The sequence below is a fragment of the Lasioglossum baleicum genome, chromosome 11 (genome assembly GCF_051020765.1).
Source record: "Lasioglossum baleicum chromosome 11, iyLasBale1, whole genome shotgun sequence".
Taxonomy (NCBI): domain Eukaryota; kingdom Metazoa; phylum Arthropoda; class Insecta; order Hymenoptera; family Halictidae; genus Lasioglossum; species Lasioglossum baleicum.
In genome coordinates, this window is record NC_134939.1 from 9,777,223 (window position 1) to 9,788,816 (window position 11,594).

The 11,594-nt window shown below is 43.2% G+C and overlaps 1 protein-coding gene across 2 annotated transcripts in view; it reads left to right on the forward strand.

The window, feature by feature from the left end:
• Positions 1-5,521: 5,521 nt before the first annotated feature.
• The window catches only part of LOC143213237 (uncharacterized), a 183,731-nt gene continuing 177,658 nt past the window's right edge, over positions 5,522-11,594 (forward strand). The window contains exon 1 of one of the 2 annotated variants that reach the window (XM_076432889.1): positions 5,522-6,306. In XM_076432889.1, the coding sequence (XP_076289004.1) occupies positions 6,265-6,306 (42 nt within the window). In that variant the 5' untranslated portion in view covers positions 5,522-6,264. The remainder of the gene's footprint in view (positions 6,307-11,594) is intronic. The other variant, XM_076432887.1, reaches the window with a different exon arrangement.

Here is an 11,594-nt window from a genome sequence, read left to right on the forward strand (position 1 = left end):
GCCATGGCAAGAGTGGCCGATTATAAATGGTCACGAGTAAATACTAGGGTTTTGTGTCCAGATGCGTCCTGTATACTTAATGCGAGCTGGACAACGGCCGCCGCCGCCGCCGCCGCGCCGCGCCGTGACGCTCGCCCAACGAAAGTGAGCCTTTTTGGAAAATTAACGAGCTGTCCCGGGAGAAGTTCAGTTTTCTCGGAAAGAACCTTCCGGCGTACGCTTCGGGCTCGCCACGGTTATTGATGAAGTCATTAATCGTGTTTTAAATTCCACCTTCGCCGACCCGCGTCTGCGTGATTACCAGAAATAATTTAGAGCTAAGATAAAATAATTTCGCTGAACGCGTTCAAAGAAGAGCGTAAAACGAACAGAAAAATGTTCACGTGGCTTGATAAGTTTTTAAAAAAATTGTGACGTCGCTTTGTCGGCACAAATGTCGCGTATAATTATTTTCTTGTGTACAAACGCCACCACTTTGGCCTTTATCGCTGGCAGGAGTACATAACTACATATTTGTACACATTTCCATTTTCTTTCGCGAATTAATCCCCTTCCTTCTGTTTCAGTAGATTAAATGTCTAAGCTGAGTGTTAATTCATATTATGGCTAATCCATCTAAAATTTTGTCTGTCTCTGCTAATCATTAAATTAGACTACAATTAACATTCAAGTCTGGAAAAAATCCAATACCAAACTCGTGTGCATCGTATAAACTGTTGATGTTAAATTAATTTATGTACTGTAGCAGTAAAAATTGCAATTGAAAGTCACGGTGTTAATTATAATTTTTCTGGTTTTACAACAATTCAAGGGGGTTAGATAAATTGAATTGATTGGAACAGCCGTCGACGATGATCTAAAATCTAGTGAAAAGCGATTACTTACATCATAATAAGCAATAGCGCAGGTCAGTCGTGTCTTTGCACGCGATTCGTGATTAAAGTTGTTGCGGCCGAGCTAAAATATTCATCCCCTGTCCAAGAATCGTCGATGGGATCGAAAAGAATAGCGTTGCAGTTTCAATCTTGGTCGCATTACCGCTGCACTGAAAAAAACGTACAGAGGCGGATGTATCTTTTCTGAACATGCCATTGCAGCTGGTGAAGATCGTAAACAGACACGACAGTTTTACTTGGCTGCGTGCACGGTTATCTTGCATCAGGCGCGCCAGCCTCGGTTCACGGAAAGAGCAGACTCTAAAAATGACAGTAATTTTACCTGAACAATAAAGCCACTCTACGATATTATATTTTATGGGGCTCGAGGATGCCCATTAATTATTACCGGAACGATCGGAAACATATTTGATTTTTAATTGAAGTTGAGATTAAAAGTGGTATCCAAAAGATACAGGTACGCATTGATAGTCGAGATTCGTTTTATAACAAATTATTGAACGTTGAATAACCAATGGGGAAATGTTTTTGTGTTTCAAGCTTCGATTTCAGTTCGTTTTATAATCAAAATTGTAGTTAAAGAGGATCATTTCATGCCAACGAGATAATTCGTAGATCGAATAAGAAGCCTTATTCGATATATGTAATTCCTGGCATTATTTTATTCGTTGGCCGATAACAAATTTTCACTTAATCACGCGTTTCAATTATGAAGTAGAAGTTAATGACTACTTCGATCGATTCAATTATCACGCATTACAACAATTGGATTACATTCGGTGTTCCATAAATAAATTGTAATTTAAATTTGAATCAAATAAACGTGTTCCGCCGTGTTTCTGTCCCATAATTTATCACTTTTGGTATTAAATGTTTCCTCTTCGCTGTTGTGATTGTAATGGTAATATTTATTTAGAACTTCTCACACATCTCCCTCTCCTCTCTCTCTCCCCTCTCTATCTCTCTCTCTCTCTGCGACACACTGTTTTGTTAATATAAAAACTACGGTAGATTTTCCTAGCTAAACCACGTCCCTAAGAATAGCACTAATAGACTTTTAAGACGTTCTTTCAAATATATTTATTTTTTATGGATTTTCTAAGAGGCACAATTTTCTCTCAACTATTGAACTTGAGTCTTAAAAAATGTCTTAAATCAATAATAATCCTGCTGAATTTAGTATGACGAAAATGTCATTGTTAATAGATTTAATAGACATTATAAGTTATCCTAAAACGTTTGGAACGCATCTGTTCGTCTGACTTTCGCAATTATTCTACAAGAAGTACAAATAATATGTTAATGAATCGTAGAATAATTGTAATAAATTACCTAAAAACGGAATTGTAACACCACTAACTTGAATAATCAAAATAAGTCAGTCTAAAATGGTATAAGACGTCCAGAACATACCTATTACCTCGATATTTCCAACGGAGCTACAAAAGTGACGAACGACACGTTGTTAAAATGATTAATTCGGGAGAGATCAGTAGAAAAAATGAAAAAATAACTATTCGCGGAATACTGCAGAAATAGAAGGAAAATGGCGTAGGGGTGTCTAGGGGTTCGTAGAACCGGGCAAAAGATTTGCCGCGTGCCGGCTATTCCCGCGTGTTTAACGGACAACACTTTGACCGCTATTTAAGCAGGTCGCTGGTGCCATCTCTCGTCCAATAGCAGAAGCAATCGCCTTTGCGCACGTGGTCTGCGCATAAAAAATTCAGAAGTCGGAAACGTCGGTAACAGGGATCCCTAACAAAATCGATAGCGCGAAGAAACGCCGGGCGTTCTGGCTGCCTACCCGGCTCGATTCACCGGTTCTGCTCTCTGGTCTGCGAGCAAAAACCTTACTCACACACACCGAAAAAACACGGAAAAACCCGAGAAAAAATCGAAAAATTCGAAAGTATCCGGTAGAAAAAAAAAACGTGAAAAATTCGGGTTCGCAGGAGAGACTATTTTTTATCGAAGATTTTTTCGGACACTCCCGCGGGCTGTCTCCTTTCGTGACTGTTTGTTCGATGGGTTGCAGGCCTCTAGGCGTTCATTGACTCTCGTGCGCTGTGTTTGCAACGATACATTCTGAAATGGAATGTCACGATCGTTGATACTGTGCCCCAGACAAAAATACAAAATATCCGTGAACTACGTTACCTGAATTTTTTATACCTGACCGTTTTTCTTCCGTTTATCCCGCTCTATTTCGCGTAATTCCGTTTGAGAGCGTGTCGTTTTTATCTAAGGGGTGGTCGAGATGAACGCTTTTAGTGATTGCTTATCAACGAAATTGATGACCAATTAGTAGACTTTGCTTTTTTCAAGCAGACGACAATGGATTAAGTTTGAGAAGATCGATTAGGGATGGGGAATTTTTAGAGACGTCACTTTCTTGAAACATATCTCAGCAAATTATATTTGCTGTAGATCGTTTAGGGATGCTAACCCCTGTTTATACAGAGTACTCATAAAAAGGAACGTGTGTTTGTTACGAGTACTCATAAAAAGGAATGATTACGTTTGTTACGAGACTAGAATGGGTTCTGGATGTTTGAGAAGCATACAATCAGCATATTGTTATCATTCTCGGAGTGGTCACGCGGATAGCAGTCGACATGGACAAAAATCGCAGAAAACATTAGCGATAACCATCGGCGATTTTCCGCGTCGCTATCCGCATAATGGACAAGCTGCCGACGCGTTTCACGTTGATATTGAAAACCCGTTACAATACAATACAATGATCCGTTCATTATCTAAACACTGTGACAAAGAGCCTGTCAACGTAATGAACGCCGAAATTTTCCGACGAGCGTTACTGATACTCAGGTCGGCAGAGTCGTGTTACGGGCAAATTAGTCACGAAGAGCATTGGTATGATTGCAGCAGGCCGCGCGCCGGTTGGCAACGAGCGAAATTAACGCCGGACGAGGAGCAGAGCCCGGCGAGTCTAATATCGATCATTCAAACGGGGGGACAACGGGCATCCAGGTCCTCCGAGCTAGAAGATCTCGAGGATTCCTCGTTCTCATGCTCGATATCATCTTGGATGAAAATTGCTGGCGACAAAAAGGGAGAGAGCGAAAAAGACTGGGGGAATGAAGAGAGAAGAGAGCGAGAGAGAAGGAAGAGAGACGAAAAAATAGCCGTGTAAAGTGCATGCTGCGCAAGTGACCATTGGTCGAGTGCGGAGCAACCGATAGGGTCCAGTCTTTCTCGTTTATCCAATCGATCGAGCTGAAAATTTCCAACCCTTAATTAAGATCGCGAGGGCACTTGAGTTTTCAATTAAAAGGGAACTGTCCGCGCGCTCTCTCTCTCTCTCTCTTTCTCTCATTCTCTTTATCACTCTAGCTGTCTCATTCTTCTCTTATTGCCAGCATTTCTTTCTCCTGCGAGAGCCTTCTCCAGGTGTCCCGTCTCTTTTCCACTCGGTCAGGTTGCTTGATTCGAGTTTTGACCCCCATCCGCCGCTGATTCGTTGGTTTGCCTCACCCGGTGAACAATATTAAATGCAATTTCGTGCATCCTCCGCGGCCACTTCGGCCCCATGTCGAACCGAAGCCCGATGTCCCCGATGCTCACGGTCTCCCCGTCTCGATCAGCTCGATATCAGTCCTCGTCGAGCCCGATATCGAGAAATATTTGTCGGCCAGACCGGTTCGGGTGGAGGACTCGACCTGCGATCCCGATAATATTCTATTGCGATAGAGCCCGAGTCCGCGGCTGCGACTTTTTCATCAGCTTCTACGCGGCGGACCGCGAAAATTGAAATTCCTGCGCGCCACTTCTGCCCGCTGCTTTCCACTTCACCCCGTTTCCGAATTCTCGAACGACGCCGCGGTCTCTCGCGTCGAAATTCGCCACCCGCGTGATCCCCCGCCGCCGTCGTGTTTCCAATCTGCCGGCCGTGATTGCTGGGAATCCGCGTGATATTTAGAAAATATTGCCTGCGGGGGACGGGGGCCACACCGCGGCCTGATTTTCTTTCACACAACCCGACAGGATTTATTAGGCCCACCGCTCTCTGTCCCCGACTGTTCCGTTCTAAATGCTGCGGTCAGCTGCGCGATAAAAGGTATATTCAATACCGTACACTGGCATTACGTGTGGACAGACTTCACCGGGGACCGAGCTTGGTTTATCGGTTCGTGTCTTGAGCAAATTATAAGTCTCGAACGAAACATCACGCTTCAATAATTTGTACATATTTCTTATACATACTCTTACACATAGTGTTACAAATGTGTCACAAATCTTCTCTAGATAAACGTGCTTTTGTCTAACTGAGCTAAATTTTCAACAGGACTAATTGACCTTGAATGACCTTGGAAGACGAAAGTGTTATAGATCAATGTATTCGTTTTGGGATAGGCCACACGCTTAACTCAATAAAAACGTACAGTGCTGCATAAAAAAAACAGTGATCACCTCGAAATCTTTGAATCACATCCATCTACAGAAGATTTGACTACCACAAGATATGTCCATCAAAACTAGTGTCGATCGCAAGGTTATCAACGCCTCAAATCCGCCTAAGCTCCTCAACTCGTTCCCCAGCTTAGCTCCTCCAGCGATGGCACGTCGACCGGTCAGCTGCCGTGAAAAATCGCATAATTCAAAAACCGCGATCGGCGTAACGGCTAGATGAGAGAGGGTGCCGTTGGTAGGGTGGTGCAAAAAGAGCAGAGCATAGTACAGCAGAGCAGAGCGTCGCGCTATCAGGTGAACGATGGATGCCGTGATAGCGGCAGCGACGGTAGCCGAGGGCGTACGTAGGGATGACGCGTAATCGCGAAAGAGGAGAGTGGGTGGTATTTTTGGTGAACTGCGGGGCCAGCCCCGGCTGTATCGGCATGGGCTGTGGATGGTAACCCTCGCGCAATGGCAATTTTTGCACATGCACCAAACCAGTGTCCGCGAGAGCGAGACAAGCCGAGAGAGAAACGAGGAGACAGGGAGCAGTGGGACCGAGAGAGGGATAAAAAGAGAGAGAGAGAGAAAACTGTATACGCGTGCCTTGCTGGATCCCACCCACGCACATGCACGCAAACACTGTTGTCCGATAATACTGCACGATGACCATGGGACACGGAGCTGATTGGGGTGTGCAGGCTAGCTATGCAGTTTAATTTATGTTGCATCACCAGTCAGTCGTAGCCGCATCAACTCCTACAGCGTCGATCGAGGTTGGACCGTGACTTTCAGCCGGATTGCTCATGTCCTTGGTCCCCCATCGTCTTCGTGGGGCCGGTTACGTCGCCGATCAGCAGCGTCATCGGGAGAGGACACCGGCCTGTCGTTCGTGTGTGCTGTCTCTACGTGTGTTCGCGATTCTGTGTGCGTGTGCGCGAATACACCGGCCGACATGTGCGAAACCGAGCTGGCGGACCTACAGTCGACCATGAAGGTTCGTAGTCGGCCATATTTGTTAAGCGCGTCTGCGAGACGCATAATCGATCTTGCGGTTCATCCGAATTGTAGCCGGCCGGTTGACGTTTATTGGTTTACTGTAACGCCGATCGTGGCTCGTTCAAGGCTCCGCCCGAGTCCATGGGAAACATGATCGTTACCCACACTCTTGCGAGACCGCTCCCATCGGTTTCAAAGCGAATTCGGATTCGATTAGGTTTTTAGACTCACCAGATTATACATGGGCTGGGTCAATCAGGTATAACGTCTGAAATAACTGTAACATAAACGTAACCTGTTACGTAGAAAAATACAAATTTAGTCGACAAAGTCGCAATCAGAGGAATCTACAAAATCGCTTAATAACCATAGCAGTTGAAGAAGCGCCGTAAAACAATCAAACAAAAGGGGAATATATAAAAGTTAGATTTAGATAAGTCTATTTATACCACGTTTCACAATTTTTGTACTGTATTGTATTCTCCATATTTGCACACGGTATAGATACATAAAATCCAAGGTGTGCCGGTTGCAAATTTGTTAAACATTCCACGATTAGTACTTCACTGATATTTTGCATACACTTCGCATCTGCTTGCTCAAAAAATCGATAAATGTATTTGAAATCGTCACTGTATGTACACGTGTACAATACCTTTCACGTTTCATTAGTCTCATAATCAACGTGATTTTGATCAGTATATCTTACGCGTTACGTTTTCCTTTCTCGATAGAATCTCGTTGTAGTTGGTCGCGGTAAATATGTAAATGATGGATTGGCGATTTAGCGTCGCAATCTCTGAAGGAAGACGAGTGCTTACATTACGAGTGTTTACATTAATGTAGAAAGATTTGCAAATCTTTTGTGAACTCATTTCTATATTTATTTCATGCGACCCCCACGTCTCGTTTAATTAAAAGTATCATTTAAGAAATTTTACTGCACTGGCATGAATGACTGTATAAAAGTGTACAAAACTCGGCATTTAATTATTTATTAATAAGGTACAATGAAAAAACAAAACCGTAATCAACCGATTAGTCTCAGATAACGTCCACCTTGAATCTGATCTAATAGCGCGTTCAAGATAAAGAGTGGACGTGTGAAACTACTGTATATCTTTGCTATCAAAATCGGCATCGCTGGAGTGTTTCCTTGATAAGATAACAATGTCAATGAACCAGGTGTTTCACGACACGTTCGAACACCTTCGCAGATCAGCCGACTCGAAGATTCCAATCCCGGTAAGATATCGATCGCGCAGAGCGGAGGCCGGGAATTCTTTCGCGTCCTAATTAAAATCTATCGATGAACGCTAATTAATAGCGGTGCTGAATGGGCGATGTCAGCGCGACGCGCGCGGGCTGGCTTCGTTTATTATTATTTTTCACGCGTTACCAGCCCCTTCCGCCCGCGATCAACCTCTCCCTCGATATCAAATATACTCGCGAGACAAAGCCTACTGCTTATTGCCGCGTGAATGCGGCAAGATCAAAGGCCTGATAAATAAAGGAGCGTCACACTGGAGGCATCGACCAGCCCACTAGCTCGGAAACGGAATCCGGGATCGAGGAGGAAAAGCTAATTAGCGCGGATCGAAGCCGCGCCGCTTGATAAATGGACGGTCAATATTTGAATTAAGGACATTGTACCGCGGCCACCCCTCTACCCATTTCTATCCACCCCACCCTCCCCCCGCACCCTTTTTATTTGTCATCGAGTTCTTCCACGGGGCGACGTCTCGACGAAGTGGCCGCGAGAACTTGCGAATGTTCGGCCATCTCCGCGATATTTGCACGAGCAACCTCGACTCCGAGATAGCCGATGATTAATGGCTCTCCTTCAGGGTTTATTGACGATCTGTCCGATGGCCAGCGCCATCCCCGGTCTGACTTGACCACTTTTCGAAAATTTGCTACCACACCGACGCCATGGCGAAATTACGACCTGACGAATGCTCGAATTATGGAATTACTGAGACATTATCTGACGTTAGTGAAAAAATTTGATTTGTTATGCATCTCGTTTTCGAAACATATCCCGTGCCTAGAAAATTTTTGTAGAAAGAATTGTTACCCTTGGGAATTTGTTTTCTTTCTTTCTGTTCCATTTTTAATATAGGTTACTAAGGATTCGAGAATATAACGATCACTTTTACAGCGCGGAAGGAAAATATGGGATATCCGAAATAGATCAAACATTTGAGAATTTCATTACACGGAGTTATCCGAAATTACATCGACGGCGCGAAAGTTTTGGACGCTTTAGAATTAATCAAGTTACTCAAAATTAGCCTTAATGGTCTCTCGTAATCCATCGGATTTTCTGCAGTTAAATAGTTGTCCATCCAAATTTCAAGCTGCGCCGGATCCTAAGCAGTTTTATTAATTTTTAGTGTGTACACTCGCCCCAATGTTTGTTCTTCCACGAAACATGAATGAATGAAACTGTTCCACATTTTGCTTTAGGAGAGTAGTACTGTTGTCTTAACACGGAATAATTATTAATACAAGAAATTTGGACAATAATAAAACACGAAACAACACAATCTACCACTGTAATATTTGCAAATAATGTCTGTGCAAAACAACAATGAGAGTAGTGTTTGAAACACTACGATAAATTAGGAAATATGTTCAACACACTTTGTCGCATTTCAATTCGTTTTTATACCGTTTCGACTCATTCCGATTTAATTACGCATTTAATACGTTCATTAGCTGTTGTCAATGACCGCACTACATCCAGCGATAATGATAAGATTAAAGCAGTAAAATATTCTATACCCGTATCGCGTCGTTAAAAGATTCACGGTTGGTAATTATGTTATAAATCGTCCCGTTTGTGTCAATCTAAACGGCACGACTTCAGTTAATCTCGAAAGAAACCCCTTTCCATCAAATCGACCTCACGGGAGCTTTCAAATACGGAAGAAGCGCAATCGTACGGTAATATAATTACTGACTTAGGGATTAACAGTTTCCTTGACTTTGACGAATCGGCTTATTTGTCAAGTAGATAAATCCGTTTATATCAGACGGTATCGCCTTTATTCCTTCGATGACAGTTGACTCACGCGAATGAGACCATAAGTGCACAGTAACTCGATCCGATAATAGTCAGACAGTCAATTAAGATGGCCGCCGTAAGAACCAATTAAACGTAAGTGGCTGGCCGGGCTGGCTCGTGTTACATATTTACGATCTGAAATTATGCCCTTTTGCCGCGCCGATCGCCAATTATTCGTAATGCGATTTCTTTCGATCACCTTAACAGCTGAATTTATTCATGCACACCTGGCTGTCGCACGTGCTCGAGGAATTTCCTCAGAATTTTGTGTCGGTTGTGATTTCTGAGAAAAATCAGAATCACTTGAGCAGGTACAGAAATTATCCTCCAATGTTTTGTTTGGAACGGATCAAAAACAATAATTCATCAAACCAGCAACATTTAGTCATTTTGTCAGATTCAACAATCACGCGAAGAATTGAAGGGAAAGTAACGCACTCGAAAGTGAATGGCGAAAATAAAAGGTGCGAGGACAAAAGTTTCGTGGCCGGCTCATCGCGAAATGAACCCAGACAAAGCGGGAACAATTAATACCAATACATTCTAATTTTAATTCATTCGATTACGTATTAATTACTTATACGGCGCTTCCGGCGGGAACATAATGTTACATTATCGGCGATATTACGGCGGACGCGAGGCAGAAATTGTTTTCAATGTTCGTTTGAAGTCTCGGGTTATTTTCCGGGCTGGAACGCGGGCCGCATTGTAAATATGACGGCGTATCGTCATCAATCGGTGACCTTGGTAATTAATCACCATGTTAATCGAAACGGTTTGCTTAATAAGTACACCGGAGGGGGGAAAACAAGAACGCGATTCATTTAGCAATTATTTTATGCGATGCACGCGTAAATTCAGTGAAACGCGCGTCTCTCTCTCTCTCTCTCTCTCTCTCTCTCTCTCTCTTTCTCTCTCTCGCGTGCGCGCGGGCGCACGACAAGCGAGCACACATGCCCGCGCCGATCAACAAAGTGGAAAATTTCGAAACGAGTGCTGACCGGTTAGCGATTCAGGTAATTTCGTGACTAATTGGGGGTCAACGGGACGAAGGTAGTAATCGATCGATCCCGGGGAACAGACAGTTACCGCGTCACTGGACGAAGACGATCGACGTTTTCGCGAATGATCGAGTACAGTTCCAACTTTCTGCACAGTAAAATTTTCTTGTTGTATAAGAAAAAGTGTATAAGTGGAATGATAGGGAGACATCTTATTAGAATATTCTATGAAAAATGTCGGACTTTAATGCATTTATAATCAAACTTAGTAAATGGAAATAAGTAAACCCAAAATAGTACAAACATCAGAAGAATTTAAGATCACTGTCGTATTAGTTTCAAGGTATCATAATCGTTAAGAGAAAAATTCAATTTTTATTTAACTGTTGAGATTCTATTTATCGGGTCAACAGTCTATTTACGACAAAACTGGATGAATAAAAAGCAGAAAAAATTTAGTTACCTTTTCGTGTTTGTATAACAGATGTAGAGATACTGCGGAATGAATAAAAAATGCATTGAACAACGCACGGAACAGTTTTGTGATACTGGAAATTGGAAAAGTGGCACACGGATACAATCAATAATAAGGAAATCGGTAGATCCTATTCGTCAACGCTAACACGTGTCGCCACCCCTCGACTTCGTAATCCAGTCTCACTGACACCCGTACCCGTGCGTGGACCTAACTGGGTCATTGACCGCAGTGTCACTTGCTGATGAGGGGCAAAATCTAACCCAAAATCTATAACCTGTAAGCAATAAAGTAAAACATATTAAAAATATTTTGATGTGGCTTTTTGCGAATGTTGATAATTGAAGAGTGTCTCTCAGGACACGATAACGTTCAAGACACCCTGTACAAGGTAACGCGCGCGCATCCACCGAAGAGTTAGCTTTTTCAACTCCCGTCGACCTGGTTTCTCACGGTCAGAGGTGGTCACAAAACGAGTTTCCGCAAGGGTATAAAAACGAGGAGTGGTTATTAAATATACCTCGAAGGGTGACCAGAGGAAACGTGTCCGTTACCTCCACGTTAATCGTACCCGGCGTTACCCTGTGTCCACGTGTTTCTCTCACCGACTGGAATGTCTTTACACCGGCGTTGATTCACCGAACATTTTTCGGAGATTACAGACTTAACCCCGTCTGCTTAAGTAATCACTGTTGCCCATCATAAGCCCTCTACACCAAAGGGACAATGATAAGCTGCAG